The sequence below is a fragment of the Dromiciops gliroides genome, chromosome 2 (genome assembly GCF_019393635.1).
Source record: "Dromiciops gliroides isolate mDroGli1 chromosome 2, mDroGli1.pri, whole genome shotgun sequence".
Taxonomy (NCBI): Eukaryota; Metazoa; Chordata; class Mammalia; order Microbiotheria; family Microbiotheriidae; genus Dromiciops; species Dromiciops gliroides.
This window is the reverse complement of record NC_057862.1, coordinates 104,690,585-104,713,949: the sequence shown is the minus strand read 5'-3', so window position 1 is coordinate 104,713,949 and position 23,365 is coordinate 104,690,585. Positions and strand designations below refer to the sequence as shown.

General features: G+C 39.6%; 1 protein-coding gene across 6 annotated transcripts in view; it reads right to left on the bottom strand.

Annotated features, from left to right (window-relative positions):
• SORCS1 (sortilin related VPS10 domain containing receptor 1) overlaps nt 1-10,392 on the bottom strand; it is a 766,642-nt gene extending 756,250 nt beyond the window's left edge. For all 6 annotated transcript variants that reach the window (XM_043988103.1, XM_043988104.1, XM_043988101.1 and 3 more), the window contains exon 1: nt 9,367-10,392. In XM_043988103.1, coding sequence (XP_043844038.1) covers nt 9,367-9,987 — 621 coding nt within the window. In that variant the 5' untranslated portion in view covers nt 9,988-10,392. The remainder of the gene's footprint in view (nt 1-9,366) is intronic.
• Nucleotides 10,393-23,365: the final 12,973 nt, after the last annotated feature.

Genomic DNA, 23,365 nt, shown 5'->3' with positions numbered 1-23,365 from the left:
CTTTCACAAAATCCCACAAACTTCCTGGAGGTAGATGGTAAGTCTTTTCCATTTTTGTCATAGCTCAGTCTTGTACAACTATGCATGACCCCACTGGGTTGTCTTAGTGATTTTCATTTCCTTCTCCAGCTCATTTTACAGATGAGGCAACTGAGATAAACAGGATTAAGTGAATTGCCTAGGGTCACACAGCTAGTTAAGTGTTTTAGGCTAGATTTCAATTTAGTTCTTCCTGACTGCAGGCCAAAGGTCTATCTACTGCATCACCTATCTGCCATTGTTTCCATTTTATGAGGGACTAATCTCTCCCTTCATTTATTTGACAATTATTTTTTGAGAACCCTGTGTGTGCCCATGTTGTGTTGAGCTCTACAAGGTATTCAAAGGGTTAAGTTGTGGTCTTTGCCCTTATAGAGACTACAATCTACTAAATTTCATGCTTTCTGACTAATCTTGGGAAAAACTGCTTGTTCAAAATCCCAGAACAAGTCATTAGAGCAGCTGTGGAAAGGCCTCAGGAGGCCCAGGCCTGAAACCTTTACCCAAAATGACTGGCATTGCCATACATATCTAGGTCGAATTATGAGAACTGAATGTCTGTCAAACAGGTCTCTGGATCCCACCAGAGAATGGGAAGTCCTTGAAGGCATGAGTTCTTTTCACTGTTGTCTTAATAGGTTCTTTTCATTTTTGTCTTGATACCTACTGGACATAGCAAGCTCATGGTATTCCTTGCTCAGAGTGGAAGCTCAATATATGTTTCCTGATTTGAAATGAATCATAGATTTAAAGAAACTTGGAGCAAGAAGGATCACCTACTCTAATAACTTCACTATGCAGATAAAAAAACTGAGGGTCAGAAAGATTAACACTTATTCAAAGGCACCCAATAACTCAGTAGCAAAGTATGAATTAAAACCCCAGGTATGGTTGATTAAGGCCCATGTTCTTTTGATTGTCTCTTACTGTCTAGCCAAGATGGCAGTGGGCCCTTACAAGAATCCACAATTTCACAGACCTCAGAGATGGAAGTCAATAGTCTGGGGATCTCATTGCATCACTTCCACCAAATAAACTGCTGAAGGTCTCAAAGCCAACTTGTTCTACCATAGATAAGGGAGGTAACCATAAAATGTGGTAGTATAGTATAATTGATAGAGATCCAATGTTGGAATTGAGAAGATGTGGGTTCAAATACTGCATCTAGCACATGCAATGCCTCTCCATGCCACATGCAACTCCAGAGGGTTTGTGGATTGGAATCAATGAAGGGAGTTTCCCAAACTTAATAATTCACAAATGTAGATTAAAAAAATCATTCAATAAACCATCTTATGAAGTAGGCTGGAGGAAAGGATGACAATCAAATGGCATAACTAAGGTAAAAATACTTGCAAAATTCAAAGTGCTCTAAAAATATAAGAAATATCATATTCAAGAGCTCTGCAAATCCAAAAACATTCTATCTTTCATACACACTTTAAGGCTTATGTAGGGCTATTCGTTTGTTTTCCCTTGGAACATTTTTTTTGCCTACCCTTTAGAGAGTGTTCTACTCCTTTATAAAGCAAGCATGGTGAGATTCCTCCTTTATCTTTGTTCAGATCATTTGTATATAATATCCACCCATATTGAACAGAGAAGCACATGGCTCCTTGGGGTGACCATTACACCTCCCCTGGGATTGGCTCATTCACACGCCAACAGAATCTCTTTTCTTTCTTCTCTCTCAGTCGCTGCAGGAATGCTGTTCAGCAATCGCTTCCTGTCAGCAAATACAGGTATATTTTCTGTACTTCCCAGTCAGAAAAATATAGCTGTAATTGAAATACACACAAAGACAGAACAAATATTTTGTATATGATGTTTGAAGACATAAAACAAGCAAACAGAGGGAGAGAAGTTAATTCACAGCCTGAACAGAATTTCTGATGCTCTCATTGACCAGATGCTTATTAAACAGAAGAAAATACACTTGTGAAGACAGATTATTTTTGTGGATGGAAGAAGTCAAGTTAAAACAAGGCAATGATTCACCTGCTGAAATTTAAAAGTACAAAGCATTAGAATTTCACATATTTTCAATTATGATGCAGGGTTGTTGTTTTTTTATTTTTTTCTCAGTAACTTTAGAACATATGCAATTTTACTACAATTCAAATGTGAAGGAAAGTATTTTCCCCCAGTTTTGAGAATGTTTGTTGACACATTTTAATTTTTAAAATCCTATGTAAATGTAGTCTTCATCTGACGAGATAATACACATTACGGCTTCTCATTTCTAACTTCCACATCTTTTCCCATAGCACTTTATACCATCTTGTACCTCTCATTCAATTATTGTTCCATCTCCCATGCTTAACATTGGTAAAGATACAATGATAGACACACACACACACACACACACATATATAGCACAGCCCTTTGTAGTCTGTTAGGACTAACTTTGAAAAATTTAGTGAAAATTGATAAGTGCATAAAGAGAGGGATGGAGTGTTATGAAATTAGAGACAAAGCAATGAGTAATAGGTAGAATGTTGCACATGAGGCAGGAGGCACTGGGTTTGGTTAGAAAAAAGAGTGCTAGATTTGTAGTCAAGAGTGACATGAGTTCAAAATCTAATTCAAACACTAGCTGTGGGATCATTCATAAAATATTTCCTCTCTGGGATTGAGTTTCCTCATCTATAAAATGTGATAGTACTGCTTACACTACTAAAGGATAGCATTGGTACTGACTATTACTAAGGCTCAGCTTAAAAAATGCTACTTCCTTCATGATGGCTTCCCATCAGGGTTATCATACCCCATGTAGCAACTACTATCCCCAACCTATGAACCTGTAATACTTGTTTCCTGTAACATGGAAATGCCCAGTATAATTGTTATTGGTATATACTCTTTGTTTTCCCAATGAGATAGTTAGTCTCTTACAGGGTGGGACTAAACCTCATATATTTTTGGATCATCCCCCCATGTCTTGAACAACATTTTGACATATAGGTAGAAATGTCTGGAAAACAAAAATTTATTTGATTTTCATGAATAAGCGAATAAGCAATAAATAAATAAATAAATAAATAAATAAATAAATAAATAAATAAGCCCAGGAATTGGGTGACTTCTCTTAGATGATTTTCACATGTTGTTCTACAGATTTAGAAAAAGTCAAGAAAAATAATACCTGTCATTGTATTAATTTACAAACATAATAAGTCTAGAACTAAAAACAACCTCAGTTGACATGTAGACAACTGCTTTATTTTCCCAATGAAGGAACTGAGGCCCACAGAAGTTACAAAGTTACATGAGTAGTAAGCATCATAGGTAGTGTTTAAACTCAGGCCCTTTAACTCCAGGGGCAGTGCAATTTTCCAAATATTATGTTATGTTCACCCCAAAATAGAATTTTCCAAATGCTAGGCCAAAGCAACTTTTTATATGGAAGATCTTTACTTATTAAAAGCCACGAATACTCTTTCTTCTCATAGCCTCTTGCTCTCTCATATGCATCTTCTCCCAAATCCCTATTCTTGCTCCTCACCTAGAGAACTACTATATTAAGACTACAGAGAATCAAAGAATCTGAGGCAGAGATTTTTTTTTTACTAGCTTACAGTAAACTTTGGTTTGGGAGATGCCAGTCTTAGAGATAGTATATATATATATATATATATATATATATATATAACATTTTCATTACACATTATAGTTTTCAAAGTACTTTCACATAACTCATTGGATCTTCCTTACAACCTTAAGAATTAATCAGAAGAGGGAAATAATAGTCCAAAAGGTCGACTGACTTGCCCAAGGTCATATAGGGATGGAGCCAACTCAAACCTAAATTCCCTGACATTGAATGCAGGGCTTTGTTTCAGTAAGCTGCTTCTATTAGTTGTTATTAAACATCAAAGAGACACCTTTGCTCCATTATCAAGATAAAGATTTTTTTTCTCCAGAGATAACATTTTTTAAAAATCAAATTATATGGAGATGAATGGTAACAGGTCAAATAAGTTCTACTGCTTTTTTTCTTGCAAATTCACAAAAACAGATTTAAACCAAATGCACCCTAATACTTTATGATTATCTTGGCTCTTTGCCAACAGAAATTCATTCAAATAGAAAAATACAAAGTATAATGCAGAGACACACATAGCAATTATAAAAGACTTGCCCACTACCAAGCCAGGAATATCCTTAAAAATCAGACATGTTTGCTTAAGGCATTAACACACAGTATTTCAGAACTGGAATGGGGTATGAAGAATTATGAGTTGACCGCTAAGGTCATAGTACTAAAAGATTGTATGAGCCCATAAGTAAGACGTTATCTCTACCCTTGGTCTAGTTTTTGGAGATAATGCATGTGTCCAAATAGCTATACTGCAAGTTGTAATGTGAAAATGCAATAAGGGAGCTGCTTCCACTGCCTACCTAAAGGAGTGCTGTGAGAAAATGCTTTGTTAACTCTGACACAAAGTAGAATTGGTACTTACTGTTATTAAGGCTCGGCTTAGAAAATGCCACCTCTATCATGAAGCTTTCTTTTATATTTCCATGCTTGACCTACTCTCCTCATCCTCTGAATTTGAAGTATTTCTTTTTCAAAGCATGGAAATGTCCTGATTAGTAGTTATTTGTATACACACCTTATTTCTCCAATGAGATTTTAAGTCTATTGTAGACAGGCTCTACCTATAGAAATTCATTCAAATAGAAAAATACAAAGTATCATGCAGAGACACAGATACCCATTATAAAAGACCTGTCCATCAGAAATGATCTCTCCTTTAAAAAAAAAAGTAGCTGAAATTTAGACAGCCCTTTAGGGATCCAAAAGCATTTTTATACATTGTCTTTTTGGAGGTTCTCAATAACCCTGAGAGATAGTCACTACAAATGATTCCATCTTCATTTTACAGATGAGGAAATTGAAATTCCAAAAGGTAAAATAAGACTTGCCTGACAAAAGTCTTTTAGCTATGGAGCATCATAAGAGGAGATCCAAACTCAGGGCCTCCTGCCTCAGGTCCAACATTCTACCCATTACTCATTGTTTTTTCCTCTAATTTCATAGAGTGGGATGGACTCTCTTTATGCACTTACCAATTTTCACTAAATTTTTCAAAGTTAGTCCTAACAGACTACAAAGGGCTGTGCTATATATGTGTGGATATGTGTGTATGTATGTGTGTGTCTATCATTTTATTTTTTACCAGTGTTAAGCATGGGAGATGGAACAATAATTGAATGAGAGGTACAAGGTGGTATAAAGTGGGACAGGAAAAGGATAAAAAAGACATCACTTCGGGTTTAAGCAGTGGAGAAGGTCAAGGAAGTCTTCATACAGGAAATAAGCAATAGGCTGATACATCAGCAATGCCTAGAAATGAGAAAGATATAACTAAAAGGGGAAGGCTTTGGAGTCAGAGGGAATGACGTGAGCAAAGGCAAGGAGGCAGGAAAACCCAGTTCATGATACCATGATATGGTAATAGTAATTGAGTCCACTTTGGCCTGAACATGTGAAGGGTCTAATGAAAAATATTATTAATGTAAGCCTAAAGTCCAAGGAAAAATAAAGTTAGAAGAATGAGTGGAAGAAGCTCACACTCTTAACTACAACAATGTTAAGTACGCTATAAATAGAAGTCAACAAAATAATGGACAAGATTTGCAAAAGTTATACTCTGTCTCAAAATTTTAAAAAATGTATAGCCAAAGTGAGAAAATAAAGCTAATGAAACATTTAAATTAACTATCCTAAAAAAGTGAAATGAAGATAATAATGCTTGCCACCTATCTAAGCAGACTGCTGTAACAATTAATGAGGCAGCACAGCTGTAGTATCCTGGAACTCCTTGGAAGTAAGGAGATCATATGTACATACATATGTATATTGGAGACATACATTATATATTAACATACTGAGTATCACTATATAAAATTAGATCAAGGCACAGCATGTCTAAGATGAGTAGGGCAGGAGCAATGTGTTCTTGCTTACAGTATCAAGCTCATGACAGTGATTCATACACAGCTCCTTTCATGCCAAAGAATCCCAAGGTGTTCCACGAACTTTAGCGACAGTTTTCCTAAACCACAGCTGCAGTGTAGAGGGGAGAACATCACCCCCACAGATGAGCTGAAACTGTTACCTGCTCCAAACTACGCCCAGAGCCCATCTTTGGAAGGAGTGGGAGGGAAAGGGGAAACATGTGAACCACAGAAGGCTCCTGAGGAGTTTGACAGGCAGCCTATAATTACCATAAATTTGCACCTCTAATACCCGCATTACAGTAATCAGCCCCCCTTCTTGGCAAAGGCTTCTAGCTAAAGGTTAAGCAGTTTCAAAAGGTATGTGTTGCATGTAGCAATGAAGGATGGGGAAGCAGATTTATAAGCTAAGCATTTAGAAGTAGAAATGGGGTGGAGGATGGAATGCTGGACTTGGGGTCAGGAAGATCTGTGTTTGAATCCTGCTTCAGTCACTTACCAGGTACATTATGGCCTTGAAGGAGTATTTTAATCTCTCAACCTTAGTTTCCTCATCCATAAATAGCACCTACCTCAAAGGGTTGCAGTGAGAATCAAATTAACTAATGTTTGTAAAGTACTTCACCATCCTTAGAGTGACTATCTAAATATAAGCTATTATATGTATACAATTATCAGTCATCACTAATATTTATTTCAAATTGTTTTTAATAACTGTTTCACGACTAAGCAAAATAGACTGAGTCGGATGTGTATACACACGCATACACACATTTCACTCTGTAGTATATGTGTGTATACATATATGTACACATATATGCATGTGCACATACATGTATGTATATCTTCCCATTCAAGTCCTACCACTCCAAGGCAAATGATCTCTTTAAGTGGGGTACTGATAGGATCACAGAGCTAGAAGAGAATATGGAGGTCATATAGCCCAATCCCCTCATTTCTACAGATGAGGAAAAAGCACCCCAGAAAACCAAATAACTTGCCACAGGTCACAGAGGTGATAAATTAGCGAAGACTGGATTTGAACTCAAGCTTTCCAGATGCAAATCCAGCCCTCTTTGTATTCCACACCACCCCTACTCTTCTAAACACTAATGACTATTCTTTTTTCTTGCTTCCCAAGTTCCTTCTTAAGTTGGTTGTTTCTCCAGAGACAAAACATTTAAAGGGCAGGAGTGGCAATGACTAGGTAGCTGTGGATGGTCAAACATTCAACGGTCACATCCCACAGTGCCAATTACAACATTTCAGAAGACTTTGTATGTTACCATTCTAAACTACTAACCCAGCTAAGCCCTGCTGGATTTGCATCCATGGATAAGGATAGTAAAGCAGACTTATGGGTCTCAACTATATGGACATAAATGATCATAGGGTGCTTCTTAAAATGGAGAGTATCTTATTTGCCAAGGAAATACCCATCTAGCTCTTTCCAAGACCTTTTTGAGAGATGAACTAAAGCAAGGGTTTAATTGGTGAGTGATATTTTACGGCTTGGATAACAGTAAAAGCCAGAAATATTTCAAGTCGAAAGTCTTTTGCTTCCCAGTGCGACAAGACCTACATGTTTGATGTATTTAAAACCTGCCTTTAAAGCCAGAAGCTTTTTCTTAATCACTTAAAGCACGGGGAAAGTTATTCCATCAGTTTAAGACTCAAGTTCAAATTGGGGGGTGGGGGGGGTGTTACTTTAAGTGGTTATGAGATGAAAGATCCAAGAGTTTAGGTGTGAGGAATAGGGCAAAGTCTACAGAATCTTAAGGGAAGGGAAGTAATTTCTTTGATCAAATAATTGAAGAAGTTCCTCAAACCTTGATAAAATTAGCCCCCTTCATAAAGGATGAATTTGAAGGAAAACCCTGTGGATGTTCCAATGACAGCTGTGATCAACACTAATTTTTTTCATCATGATTTACCTTAACATATACTAAAGGAATTAGAATTTTAAAATAATGGCCTTCCGGATATGAGCAACTCCTCTTATTAGAAACTGACAATGAATACAGCTACCTAAGTGACAAGTCTCAGGAACAATTTTTAGCTGTTACATTACAATGGAAAATATGAAGGGTACTAGATTAAACAATCTGTATGTAGTATGAACAATGAAATTTCCCGTTTCTAATTGAATACTCCTTCCCACCTCATCCCCAGTTTTAATACTTTCCTGCCTGCTTTATGACAGCCTATAGATTTTTCCTTACTTTTTAGATTTCTTTAGCAATTCACAATTTCTTTTTTTTTTCCTGTTACAATTTCCAAGTTCCATTTAAACTTGAGCAGCACTCAGCACCCTCCACTTCAAGAGGCAACGTTAGAACAAAAAAGTCGAATTGGTTGTTGCTGGATTTTTTGTTTGTTTGTTTTTTGTTTTTAAATCAATCTTCACCTCATAGCTAGAAGGAATGTTGCAAGGAGTCCACCTACCATTAATTCTACCCACTTTCGACCTTTTGTATTACAGCTCATCCCTTGCACCCACAAAATGGGTTTCTACATTTGCTGTTATTCACCAGAGGTAAAGCAAAGGAAGGAAGAACAGGGGGTTGTTGTAACTGCTGTGTCTGATCTTCCTGGGACCAGGAAGTACTAGACTAGAACAACCATTCATTCACATGCTGGAAAACCCCGAACTCTGACAACACACACGCGGATGTTGTTAGGGGATGCTGGAGTGTTCTCCCTGAAACATGCATCCGCTTGTTCCCAAGAAACAGGAATACATTAAGGGCACCAGCTTGCCACTGCAGTCCTTCAGAGATGGGGGAAATGAGGAGGGCACAGGGTTCCACACCACAGATATTCTATACCTAAAGACTTTGCTATCTCATACTCGAAGCCCTTAACTAAGACTAGCAAATAAAGGACAAGGCATTTTGAGCAGCCTGAAAATTTAACCCTTCACTTTCCGTGTTCATAATACTTTGGGGGGAAAAAAAGCTATTATCTGCATGGTCACAGTCCTCATCTTTATAAACTGGGGGCAGGGAAGACCCGAACATAGTTCATCAAGTGCTTTAGAAAATTTCGGCATTCAGCGGCGCTCACTGGATTGCTTTTGGGGAAAGAAGGTGGTAGGGTTAACAGGAGGTATTATTACTTCTGGGTAAAAAAAAGGGGGGAGTAGAGAAAAACTGAAGGTCCATAGCATCCCTAAATTCAGAAGGCTCCCCCCCTCCCAGTTTCTACACACGCCCTCAGCCTGTTTTAACCATTTCCTTCCCAAGCTCTGGGCTCCAGGGACGTCCCCCAGTTCCCAGGAAGGGACCTTCATCCCCGTACACCAACACACACCACCCCCATACACATTCTCCCTGGAGACTTGGCCTCCTCTTTGCTACTCACACTGCTGTTGTGACCTGACCAGTGGACCATGGCTTGGTTGTGTGCTGAGTCCCCGGTCAGTGCAAACGTGGTACTTGTCAGTCTCAGCTCCTCCAGCCGGAACCGGGTGGCTTTGCCAGGCTCCCGCTGCCCTCCGTCCCCTGGTGGTCCCCTTGGTCGCCTGCCCTCGCCGCTGTCCCGATCTTCCTTTTCTTGTTCCACCCCACTCCGTCTTCTCCGGAGGGAGCGAAGTCCTCCGGCCCCGCCGTCGCCTCCTGGGCCCCTCTCGAGGGAAAGAGCTCTGTCCCCGGGGGCCACTGTAAACACCGGGCGGCGGGGGAATGGCATGGGAGCCGCGGGCGCTCTACTCGGCTTGGCAGGAGCCGCGGAGCGCCGCTGTTCCCCAGGAACAGCCGCCGGCCCCGGCTTATCTTGGGGCCCCAGTGTGGGTGTCCCAGGTCGGGCTGGTGTCCAGCGCTGGGCTGATCCGGGGGACGGTGGGGGGCAACAGGAGCCGCCCCCACCGCCACCCCCGCCACAGGCGCCCCGGGCGCAGAGAAGCAAGATCCCGGTGCGGGCAAGGAGCGCGCCGAGCCGGGTTGGGGAGCCGCCGCCGCGGCTGCCTCCGCCAACTTTTCCCATCTCTGGAGCTGAGCAGACAAGAGAAGAGGGTCCCGGACCGGGAGTGGAAGTAGAGGGGTCGCCTCTGACCTGGTATTGAGGGCGCTCAGGACCCCAACTCCATCCAAGTTGGGCCAGTTGGGGGGCGGGAGGACAGAGGCAGAGAGGGCGCCCGGGCAGGTGTAGCTGGTTCCCGGGGCTGAGCTAGAGCCGCGGAGCGCAGTTTTTGACAGAGGGAGCCGCCGCCACACGGGGGTGGAGCTGAACTGAAGTCAGAGGCAGAGGGGTAGCTGGCTGGCTGGCTGGTCGGCGAAGTGGGGGGAGGTGCCGGGGGCTCCCGGCCGCCCCGCGTGCTGCTCTCCAGTCTCCCTGGCAGTGCGCTGCCCAGTGCTGCGCTGCGCTGCTGCTCTGAGCTGCGCTTTGGTGATCCCGAGCGCCCCGGACAGGCTGAGCCGCCGCCGCCGCCGCCGCCCGAGCCTCCTACTCGCGAGCGCAGGCTGCCCACTCCCAGTACTCTCCTTCCGCTAGCCGCCCCCCCTCCCGCCCCCAGCGGTTTGCCCACGCTGCCCTTTTCGCGGGGGCGGCTGGCCTCAAGCTCTCTACACTTTCCCAGTGTTGTCAATGTTCTCTCCCACTCCCCCACTCGTTTTCTTCTAGTCTTTTCCAGTCAGAGGAGTTTCCCGAGGCCAAGAGGCCAGTAGTGCCCTCCTCTGTCAGCAAGCTAGCACCTTGACCTGACCCCGTGGACAGCTATGTAGTCTGTCACTGAAGAGAGCCACAAGGAAGAATGATAATGAATGATTGTCACAGTCATGTTGGTGTTTTTAAAGGTAGACTTTTAATACAACTAGGGCTAGGACTAAGGGTCATTTAGTCCCTTTCAAAAAATTAGAGAATCTTAGTACTCCAAAGGCCTTAGAGATCATGTCATTTATCAATCAAGCAACATTTATTAAGTGCCCACTATATGATAGACGCTGTACTACCACTCAAGTGCAGTCTACTTACTCTGTTTTGCAATTAGGATAACTGAGGCCTAGGGTAAAAGAAACTTGTCCAGGGGTTACACTGTCAACAGCTGGCAGTTCCAGGACTACAATTAAAGTCTACCAGATCAGGTTCTTCTTTTCCCACTACTCTACACAGCCTGGGCCTGGATTGCAAGAGTCAAGAAGGATTATTAGTCATTGTGCTAGTAATGAAATTCTGGAGGAAGAAAGGAAGGAAAGAAGGAAGGAAGGAAGGAAGGAAGGAAAATATAAAAATAGTCCTTTCCCTCAAAGAGTTTGCATTCTAATGGAGAAGACAACATGCAAACAACTATATACAAACTGAATAAATACAGAATGAATTGGAGACAATCTTAGAGGGATTGAGGAGCACTGGGGAAGACTTATTGAAAAAGGCTGGATTTTAGGTTAGTGTTGAAGGGAAACCCAGAGGCAAAGGAGCAGAAGAAGGGCATTCCAAGCCGGGGAGGGGTATAGTGAAAATGAACTGAGGCAGGAAATGTAGTACCTGATACAAAGAGCAAGGTGAATCAAAGAGTAAGTGGAAGGGAGTAAAAAAACAGGAAAGGTAGGAAAGGATCAGGTTATGAAGAGCTTCAAAAGCCCAAGAAAGTATTTTATGTTTGTTCTTGAAGGTTAAAGGGAGCCAATGGGGTCTACTGACTAGGGAGGGGTGGCCTGGTGAGACCTGAACTTGAAACTCCCAGCTCTGCCATTTGTCAGCTGTATGATTTGGGGAAGGTCATTTCATTTCACTGAACCTTCCTTCATCCTTAGTGAAATAAAATCGTGGATCAGGTGTTGGCTAAAGTCCTTTTAACTCTCACAGTATTCTTTAATTCTATGTACCTCCAATTCCACACATATTTATTGAATTTGTGCTATATACAAGGCCCTACAAAGATGAAAATGCATAATTCTTACCCTGAAGGAAATTATAGGTTAGTAGGGAAGGTATTCTCTGAATACTTCAAACACTTAAGTATAACCCTAGGTAGAATGACTGTCATAAGAGAGGTACAAACAAAATGTTCTAGGGCTTCAGAGGAGACTTGGGAAAGTTTTATGAAGGATAAAACATTTGCCATTGCCCTTGTTTGCGCTTTATATTTTGGGATTTGCTTATCTCCAATACAGCAAATTTATCATAATCTCTTTAGTATTTCTCTCTGTGTAAGTCACAGAAATAGAAAATTTTGGATCTGAAATGGATCCTAGAGGTGATCTAGCTAGTCCAAGTCAGATTTAGAGGTCTTTGGAGGTCACATCCAGGGGTGTTTTGAAATGTTTCTTCAATATGTTTCCTCAGCTTCTCAACAAGATCTTAAAGTAGTTGAGAACCGAGAGTAGGCCCCATACCCATCTTGTAAGTCATAAACCTCCTATGGTCCTAGGCACTTAGAGGCTAGATACTTAGGATTCTATTACCAAATATTCTTACTAACCTACTATGTAAACAGGTAGCAACAGGACCTGTAAAGTGGGACCTTTGCTGGGACTCAGTTTCCTCCTGTGAAAAAACATGAAATTGGACAGACCACCTAAGGTCTCTTCCATCTCTCTTAATACTACTGAATTCAATCCAATAAATGTTTACTGAACTCTACAATGTTCTTCTGCACTGCCATAGAAGAGAAAGGAAAGGAAATTAAGGGACAATCCTTGCCCTTGGTAATTTATAATTTAATAGTGTCTGATACTCTGACTCCATGAATCTTTGAAGACACCTTCCAAGTTTAAAATGCAGAAGAAGAGAAAATATTTCAACTAAACTTGAAACATCAGGAGGGTTGAGCATCTTATTTCTCCTTTATAGACCTATAGTACTCAAAGCAGGACTGGGGTGAGGAGAAGAATTCAATAAAAACTTGTGGAATGAAGGAATGAATGAGTGAATGTCATTTGTCACTATATCAGTATTTTAAATTTTTCTTTGTTTTTTAATAATAAATATTTTTATTTATAGTTTGGGGTTCCAATCTTTATTCTTCTCTCCCTCCTTCCCCTCCCAACTCCCCGAGGCAGTAAATAATTATATATGGGTTATACATGTATGATTATGTAAAACATTACCATATTTGTCATTTTATACCAGTATTTTTTTCATTGCAATGATCACAATGATGACTACAATACTAAAATGTTACTCTAAAGATGGCCTTCTCTCTTTATCAACTATCACTTTTGTTTTTCTGTAACTGAACTGTTTCTGACAGGGCCTAGGTCAGAGTGTAGCTACTCTTCTTTGGCAAATAATGTCACAGGTCTTATTTGCAATGTATTATTTGTGTTAAGACCAATGAGTGAGACAATGGACAGAGGACCAGTCATATTCTCAGCCCCTGAATTGAGAGACTACAGGGAGAAGTAAAATCTACAAGTTTAACATGAAAAATTCTTTGTTTATCCTTCCCTCAGGGTGAATCCCCTGCAAGGATAACACTAAGATCATGTGAAGAGACCTTATTCCTAACTAAGAACAGAGGCCTTCTAGCTTTCAGTGATTTATAGACAGGATGGAGGATCCACTGGCCTCCTTGCTAAGCCTCAAAGGTTCTATGTTTGGGCTCAAAGAATAACAGGATAATTCAACAGCCCAGAGTTGCTTCTTTTTTCTCCCTTCTGAAAAGTTTGTAGGATTATATTCTTAATGCATCCCCATGCTCTGCTACCTATTTTCCCCTCTCAGCCTATACTAAGTGAGAGGAAAACCAAATTTTAAATTAATCCAAATGAATGTTAATTAGAAGAAAATTTCCTACTACTAGTGATAATAATTTTAATGATGGTAATAGTACTTATACAGCACTTTAAGGTTTACAAAGAACTTTCAATTTTCCCTTCATAATAGCTTGGGGGAAATAGGTGCTATTATAATACCCATTCTATAGATGGGAAAACTGAGGCACAGAATGGTTAAGTAACTTGCCTTATAAAATCCCATATCTAATAAGCATCTGAGTCTAGATTTGAACTTGGGTCTTCTTGACAACAGATCCAGTGCTCTAGCTACTGATCTACCTGTGTAGTTGAAACTTATATCTGAATCAAAGAATATGAGTTAGAAGGAACCTTTTAGGAGGCCATGGTACAATGGAAAGGACACTGGACTTGGAGTCAGGGGACCTACCCCTTAGTTTCTACATCTTTAAAATGGTTTGAACTATGTGACTACTAAAGTCCCTTCCAGCTCTAAATGTATGACTTTATGATCACATAAACCTAGGAACCTCAGAGGACATGTGGCCTAACCTGTCCAGGAGCAGGCAATCTTCTCCATAACATACCCAATGTTGTTATCCACCCTCTGTTTGAAAACCTTCAATGACAGGAAACTACTTCTCTCTAGGCATTTCATTCTATTTTCAGCTGGTTTTGTTAGTTTGGGGTTTTTTTTTTTAATTTATACTGAGTACAAATCTGCTTTTCTGCAGCTTTACCAGTTGCTCCTAGTTCTGTCCTCTGTGGCAAAGCAAGACAAGCCTTGTCCCAGAATGGCCTCTCTTCCCACTTTCTAGCTCTACTTTATGGGTTGTTTCTTCATTAGAATGTAAGCTCCTTGAGAAGGAAATGTCTTGCTCATTGTCTTGCATGTTTATATTCCCAGTGTTTAGCACATCTTATGCTCTGTTAATGCTCATTCTCCTATTGATTCATCCATTTGTTCCTTTTTCTACATGATGGCATTTGATATTACTTGATAGTTACTGTCATGGTGGTTGTATCATGTAGTGGAAAGACCACTGTATCTAGAGTCAGAAATCCTGTGCTCCACCACTTAATTCCCACATGACCTTGGGCAAACCAATTTCTCCAGGCCTTAGTTTCTTCATTTGTAAGGAGTGTTTGAACTAGATGATCTTTACAACCCTTTCCATTTTTAAATCCCCCAACCAGATCTAGAGTATTTTTAGCTCATGTATGAGCACTGATTAAATGGGAAGAGGAGAGCATGCTAGATTGCTGTCAAAAAAGTGGAAATCTCCTTTGGTAATACCAAGTTTCTACAAAGACCCATCTTTTTAATACCAATATTTTACCAGTGTCACTGTATGGTTGTTTAAGTGAATAATCTCTGGCTTGTTCTCCCAAAACTAATCTAGTTCCATCATCCATCAGAGTTCTTGTATACTCTGAAATGCTTATGGGGTACCTATCTTCTCTAATGCCCGTCAGCTCAAATGCCCAGAACCTATGTTCCCCTCAGTGTGAAGTACCAGTGACTAGCACTCCAGTTCCATTTAACATTTGGCATCAATTAGCTTTTGCAAAGAGATATTTACTTCAAAGATAGAGCAAGAACCAAGGTACATAAATTTCCCCTTAATACCTGGGGTCACACTCTCCACTATACTATCTGGGCTTCTGGGGGGCGGTAAGCTTAATTCTTACCACAGTTCTTATATAGCATTGGTCTCATCCAGTTCATGTACAGATAGAGCATGACTGTGAATGATGCCCCATCTCAGCTGCTGCTGTACTGGTCTAGAAGGTCACTTCTTGCTCCTTTGAACATTGATGCTTCCTCGCTACCAAACTCAGCCAACAACTTGACTCTCAGATTCCTGTAGCTTGCTTTTCTGAATTTTTGAAACTCCGCAGTTCAGAGACTCTGCTCTCATCACCTAGAACAGAAAAGAGCAAGTGCAGGGGCCCAGACACTGAGGCCTACTTGTTGGGGCCACATGACCTCAGAGGGGAGAAGACCCCTGGGCCAGAGGTGTCAAATGTAGGACTGCTACAAGGCTGAACGAGATTAAAATATAAGTGGCAAATATTTAACATAATAAATAAAAATATAATCAAAACATAGCATTAAATTTCAGAATTAAGTCAATATGCAATGTACAGTGATCCTTAGCCATGGATAAGTAGCCTCCATTTCTATTTGAGTTTGATACCACTGCCCTAGGCCTCTTCTCTTCCAAGACACAACCAAATTACATGAGTGAAAAGGATCATAACACCAGGAAGAGCAAAGCCAAAAGGACAGAGATAAAATAGAAGCCTACTAAGGCCTTTTAAATGACTCAACAGCCAATCAATGGACCATCCTTTCACCCCATGGTCATCTGACTAGAACCAGTTATAGAATGTCTAAACAAGCTCCGAAGTTTCTCTAACTCAGTGGTGTCAAGAGCTGAGAGTCTAATAGGATAATGAGTCAGCCACAAAAATAACTATACTATAAAGAGGAATCCGATGAGTTCATTAATTGATGTACCAAGTGTTATTGTAGTCTATAAAATGAAAATCCTTATTTTAATAAAATGTTATTTGTTTTTCATCATTTAAATGTCTGCCCATATTCTTTCATCTCCCCATCACAGAAAGTTTCTTTTATACTAAATTTGTTTTGAAAGACACATTTTTTTTAAAAGCAAAACAAATTTAAGGGGGAAAAAAATCTAACATCATATGCAAAATTCCCTAATTGTAGACCTCTTCCTTGCAAAGACATGGTTTGAGATGGTATCTTCTCTTATCTTTTCTTTAGGGCCAAGCTTATTCTTTGTAATTTTGCAGCACTTATTTTTATTTGTTTTGTTGTTGTTTTATTCTATTGACACTGTTGTAGTCTTTGTGTATATTGTTATTGTTTCTTTTGCTCTGCTTACTCCACTTTGGATTAGTTCATGAAAGTCTTTCCATGTTTCTCTGTATTCATCATATTCATCCAGAAGCCTAATTTTATAGGATACTTTACATGGAAGAATTTGTTAGAAAAAGAACTGATTCCTATCCTCTCTTTTCCAACAAAAACCAATTTCTTTCATTTCCCAAAACATATGCTTTCTAGTAGAATCTTGCCCTTTTAGATGAGAAACCTATAATCTATTTCAATGGCAAATTATTGAGGGTCATTTTCCTTCTTTCTTTTACTTTCTTTATTATTGTTATACAGTTTCACTTGTTCTTTGGGCAGGTCATCCAAGAAACTCTGCCTGAGTTCAACTTTGGAAAAATGGGTTAATCCAGCAGACAAGGATTAAATTGGTTTCAACATTGCTTTATTAAGATCTTACATTTTAATTTATATTGTTCTGCTCCCCAGTGACCTCTGTCAACAAGCCCAAGGAAAAATACCAGCAATTCCCCAAACCAACTGTCTTTGCCAAAATTGTGAAAAATCCCCAGAGGGAATCATGCAGAATCTGAATGGGGGGGGGAGCAAACCAGGCTAATTAAAGGCCTGAAAGTCCTCAGCTTGTGGAGTTAGTGCCTTTACCCACTGTAGTCCTACAGCAGGTCTCATTGAGAGAGGTCAAGATGAATGAGTCACCCAGTCAGTTGGAAGCTAATGCTGAGAGGCAGGCAGAGGACAAGATCGTGCAGTTCCTTTAATAAGTCTGAAGACCAGTCTGGGATTGGTTTTAGTCTATGATGGAGGGATAAGAGGCACAAGAGCCAAAAACTAACGGACCATCTTAATAACTGATGCACATCTGGTTTCTGAAGTCATAAAATGGTCAGTAGGTTTAGCCTGCAATACCAACTAAATCCTGCTTCGCTATACCAACTGCTTATTTGTAAGGGGGCAATATTAAAGGTCTGCCCACCTTTCCCACTTACCTCTTGAGCTAGCTTTAGGCAGTATGATGCTGCCTTTTTCCCTTTCTTCCTCCATGACATCCCTACCCCCTCCTTGTCCCTCTCTTTTCCTGATGGATGCCTTGGCTTTGGCTGGCATTAAATCACATTATATGTCTCATCATTATAACAATTTCTTTTAATAGCTCTCCAAATACTTGGCTCCCCTTGGATAGCATTGAGAAAAGGTGCCTTGCATTTTGGAACAATTTTATAAAGAGCCATAGATGGAAACCTAGGAAGAATAAAGATGCTGTTCTTCTTGTCCCCTGCTGGGGGAAAAAAGAGATTTTTTTTTCTGAGATTATCCTGTAAAATGTCACAGGCTTTGACCTCGTGGCCTCAACCTAGTAATTGTATCCTTGCACATGCACCAAATCTGAATGGTTTTGGAAGAAGGACTTAAACCCTGTTATCTTTAAAATGGGCCTTAGATTATCTGCTGAACCCATAAGGATGTTGTAGAAGTTAAGTCAACTTGGTAAACTACTTCGAGATAACAGTGCTAGTGCCTTGTATTTGTGTAACACCAATCTCAGCCTTCTAAATCATTTCTGGATTTAGAAAAAAATTTAATAAATGTTTGCAGCAGCTCTAAGAGATAGGTAGGGGGCAAATATCACCTGCATCTTACAGAAAAGAAGATCAACTTATCTGAGGTCATAGAGTCATGGACAGAATTAACAGTAGAACTAGTTCAAATGTCCCTATTTCTAATCCTGCCCAGTTCTTTATCCACTAAGTAGATTTTTTCAAAAAGAGAATTATACAAGCCCACTTTTTCTCCCTTTTTTCAGCTCTACTGTTCTCCATTTGCAAAATTTCTTCCTAGTTACTAAGGAAAAGCTTGTATAATCAAATTGCAAAAGAGAAGCATAAAATAATATCATTGTCAATGTGTGAACCAATTAAGAATTTTTTTTCATTTAACTAGTCATACTGATTGGAATGTGAAATAGAACTACGTGCCATGACTAAGTAGGTTTATTTAGGGATGATATTATTAGACTTTTAAAAATATATCCTTTATAGAAAAACCTTAAGGTGTATTAACATAACTTCAAAATATAGACTTAACATGATCTAAAAATTGGTGGGTTTTTTTGAAAGCAAACAGCCACAGAATCATGGAATTACAGAGAATCAGAATTCAAAGGGACCTTAGGGAATATCTGACCAAACTCCCATACTTTACAGATGAAGAAACTAAGGCCCAGAGAACAGAAGTGATTTGCCTTCCAGTCATTCCATCCACCCCTCCCCCAACTTGCTAGACAATTTAGAAAAATTCAGGGAAAACTAAGGTCATGAAAACAACCCTAAAATCTTTCACTTCATTCTAATTCCAACCCTACCACATCCTCTCCAAATAAGATGTTGAAGCAGAAAGGAATGTTTTATAGCTTGAACCCAGAAAGTTAATAGATGTTACTTGATATTTTCTGAGGGTTTCTTGAGGAATATGAAAGGGATGAAGACATGGGAAGATAAGAGATCTCTAAGGTAGTGGTTTCAAAATGATAGAAATGGGGGACACTAAACTGTACATAAAGATCCCTGTACATATTGACTTAGAAAATCACATGTCTACATATTTCTTTTTAAAAGTAATATATCAGATAGGAATCTCAATTTAATCTGGTTCCAGTAGCGTTCAGAAATGGTATGTGCCACATGCTGCCCATGAGCTGCTTGTTTGACACCTGTGCTCTAAGGTATTTGATTCCCCAGTCAACTGGCAAAAGACCAGGAGCAAAAAACAAAAAACAAAAAACTAGTGTCTATATCTCCGAATGCAAAAAATCTCAGTATGGTTTTCCAAAGAGATGCTCCAAGAAGAACCAGGTCAATCTCAGAAGCCAGACTCTTCCTCATCCAGCTCTATGGACTAGACTCTAGTGACAGGAAACCCAAAATTTCCAGAGGCAGCCTATTCCTCCTATGGAGAGTCTAATTATTAGAGTCGTTCTAATAGGGCCCAGAGAACAACACATGTAAGGAAAGCTCAGTATAAGGAATAACTCTTCCCAACAACTAAGTCTATACAAAAATGGAATGAGCTACCCGAGAGATCTTTAAATGGAGGCCAATGCAATTTGTCAGGTATATTATAGAGGAGACTCCTATCTAAGTAGGGATTGGAGTATGTCAGGGGACTTAAAAAAAACCCGAAGTTAAACAATTTTTAATACTTTTATTTCAGTATAATTGGTTTCTTTTTTAATCTCTATGTATATGTATGTATATATGAGTTATACATATGTATAGTTCATAGTCTTCATCAGAATATTCAAGGGATCTATGACCTTTAAAAAAAAAAAGGTTAACCCTATTTTTGATGAAGCCCTTCAATCCAGAAATTCTGTAATTCTGTGAAGATCTCTGAGTATTAATACTGACAAAAAAGGAGTGGCTTAGAAATAGAGGGAGGAAGCCAACCCAAGAATAAGTAGCTGAAGCCAACAAACCTTGACCAATTTCCTGCTGCCTGATTGTCCTGGCACAATGGTGATCTTGGGTAAGTCATATTTCTTTTTCTGAGACTAAGTTTACTCTTCTGTAAAATGAGGGATTTTAGTTCAATTCAATGCAACACAAATTTATTCAGTGTTACTCTGTGCAAGGTTTGTGTTGGGCACCGGGGTGAAAAAAGTAAAACAAAAAATGTACATCTCTAAATTCTTTCCAGATCTAAGTCCTGTAATCCTCTGGTTTATCTGGACCCTGTGGAGTGGAACTAGCTGAGGCTTTCCCCATAGCCCATCTCAAATCAGCACAACCTTACTATTTTAATATCCAAAAGAAACACTACAGCTGCAATGTAGGGCTAAGAGATAAGGATTTCTATTATTTCAATCAACCTGTAGTTCCATCTTTCTGCTCCCCAAGTGCCAGTTCCAATTAGATAACATCCCCCAATGTGTTTCTGCTGGAAGGTAGAATTTCTGGAACCAGTCATTAATTAATATGTGTGTGGGTTTCCACTTCCTTTCAGTTTGGGAGAACCATTGTGTTCAAGAAAACTGACTGAAATAATCTCACCCCCAAACAATCAAAATAGTAAAGTTTCAGTGCTAGAAGAAACTTTATGGATCATCTAGACAAGGGGTCCTCAAAATTTTTGGTTTCAGGACCCTTTTACATTCTTAAATATTAGTGAAATCCTCTCACTGAGCTTTTTGTTTATGTGGGTTATATCCAGTGATATTTACCAATACTTATTGATATTTAGAAATTAAAACAAATGAGTATCATTATAAAAATAGTTTTGATTTCAATGACAGTCTGAAAGGGTCTCAAAAACTCTCTTCCCCTCAGTGTCCCCTAACAACACTTGGAGATATTGATGTAGTCATATCTCTATATGTATAGTCACGTTTGGTCCCAACACCTCTGTACTGACAAACACAATATACCGAGAACTGATTGATTTCTTTTAGTTTCCTTTCCTCAAACCTATGAATGACCTGGGGTTGACCATACTTTGTCAAATTCCAGTCTCTGATTACTTTGTAGATCTCCCAAAGAATCTGTTACTCTAGGTTTATTAAAAAAAAAAATAACAGGAGAAACAAAAGATAATCAATCAAGGCCTGCCTTTTCATTTGCTGTTTTTGTTGCTTTTATTTGTACTCTATATAAACTCTGTTCTCTGCTCCACCCTTTGTGTATTCCTAGCCTTCTATGGAGGTATCAGTAGTTATAACTCCTCTGCCCTGATGAAAGACCTTTATTTTGTTTCATTGATTGTTTTATTAATTTTCACGTTGACAGTAAAGAGGAAAAAACTGAATCCCAGAAAGGCTAAGTAAATTATTCAAAGCCACACAGCTACTTCACGGTAGAATTCAGATTAAAAACCTTTGCATTGTGACTTCCACTTCAGGTATCCTCTAAGGTCAGGTCTCTAAAGAAAACCCTATCATGTGTCCATAGAGTTTAGGGCCTTGGAGATAATCTAATCTAAGTCCCTTATTTTATTCAAATGTATCAGAAAATGTCCCTGCAGATCTTCCCTAGGCCAGCCTTACATGGGTGGAACCAATCCATTAATCTGCTTTCCATACCCTCAGAGTTTTGTAATAGAGAGGCACCCTAGTCTCTGAAGTTTCTCCTTTAATATTAAGGAGGGAATTGTTATAATAAATAAAAAAGATGTCCTACCCACAACAGAGTGTGAATATGTCTGGTTTATTGACTGCAGAGGCTATAGTACCTGAAGGTTGAACTAGGTTCAGGAAAAGGTTTAGATAAAGCCAAGGCTGATAGCTTCATTATGGATCATTAAGAAAAGTGTCAGAAGCCACTGCTTTCTACTTCCTCACTCCATTACTCTATTTCACCCTCAATCATAGACTCCACCAACACTTTTATATCAGTTCTGGCCCTAAGGGACATTACTAAAGAAACCTAAGCACATGGGAGGGGTGTGGCAAGTAAAACTATATGTGGTTGCCCTATTTCTGTCCCAAGCATAGGGAAAATTAGCTGGGGGGTTATCATATATTTGTTACTTAGAAATTAGAGGCTACTGCACCAGTTTGGGGGCATTAATCATTTATTAAAGTATATTAAATATTAGTAAAGAGAGAACACATGGCTCTGAAAGATAGGAAAGCCTAGCTAGAACCTAGGGGAGAGAGAGAGAGAGGGAGAGAACTGGGCCAGTAGCTCCCTTTCCACGTTCCCAGGCCAAGAAATAGAGTGTCTATGCAAGCTCCCTGCAGCAGGAGCAGATCCCACCCATAGACACTGTTCAAAGCTAACTGGCTAGCATCACTGGATTTGAGGGTGGTTCTGCACAGTCCTGCTGAGGTCAGAGCCAGAGAACAGATCCTCTGGTGGGAACAAGGCTTTCAAGTAGGTGTGGTTTTGAGTGAGGTAACTTCCTGACTCTGGGCTGACCTTAAGAAAGGTCACACCTGGCTCTCTCAGCGGGAGGGGGGGGGCACTGGCGAGTCCTAAAACCCCTATTATTAATAATTTTCTCACAGGGGGTGGTGTTGGTTGGTTGGTTGTGGGTTTCTTTTTTGTTTTGTTTTGTTATTAGAGCTGTAAGAGATATGAGTTGCATAATATGTATAAACTGCCCAACTTGAAATCAGGAAGTGTTGGATTCAAATCCCACCTCAGATGCTAACTAGCTATTTCATTTTAGGCTTAAATCTTAACCTCCCAGCCTCAGTTTCCTCATCTTTAAAATATGATATAATAAGGGGCAGCTAGGTGGCGCAGTGGATAGAGCACTGGCCCTGGAGTCAGGAGGACCTGAGTTCAAATCCGGCCTCAGACACATAACACTTACTAGCTGTGTGACCCTGGGAAAGTCACTTAACCCCAATTGCCTCACTTAAAAAATATATATATGATATAATAGAATTAACCTCACAGGATTGCTGTTGGAATCAAGTGAGATAATATACTCAAAGTATTATTAGCTATTACTATTTGCCATAGCTAGAGTAAGGGTCCTTAAACTTGTTTTTATGTAATGGGCCCCTTTAACAGCCTGGTAAAGCTTATCTACCACTTTATATAAAAATGTTTTTGAATAATTGAAGGAAATACTAAATTACAATTAGAGGTTGGTGAAAATTATAGTATTTCTTCTCATCTAAGTTCATATATCCTCTGAAATCACAGATACATTGGTGTTTAAGGACCCCAGATTAAGAGCATCTACTCTATAGAGAGAGACTGGTGCATTTTTTGATGTATATTGCTCAGAGATATTATTTTCTTTAAAAAATTAATAAACATTTTTGTTTAGAGTTCCAAATTCTATTCCTCCTTCCCTC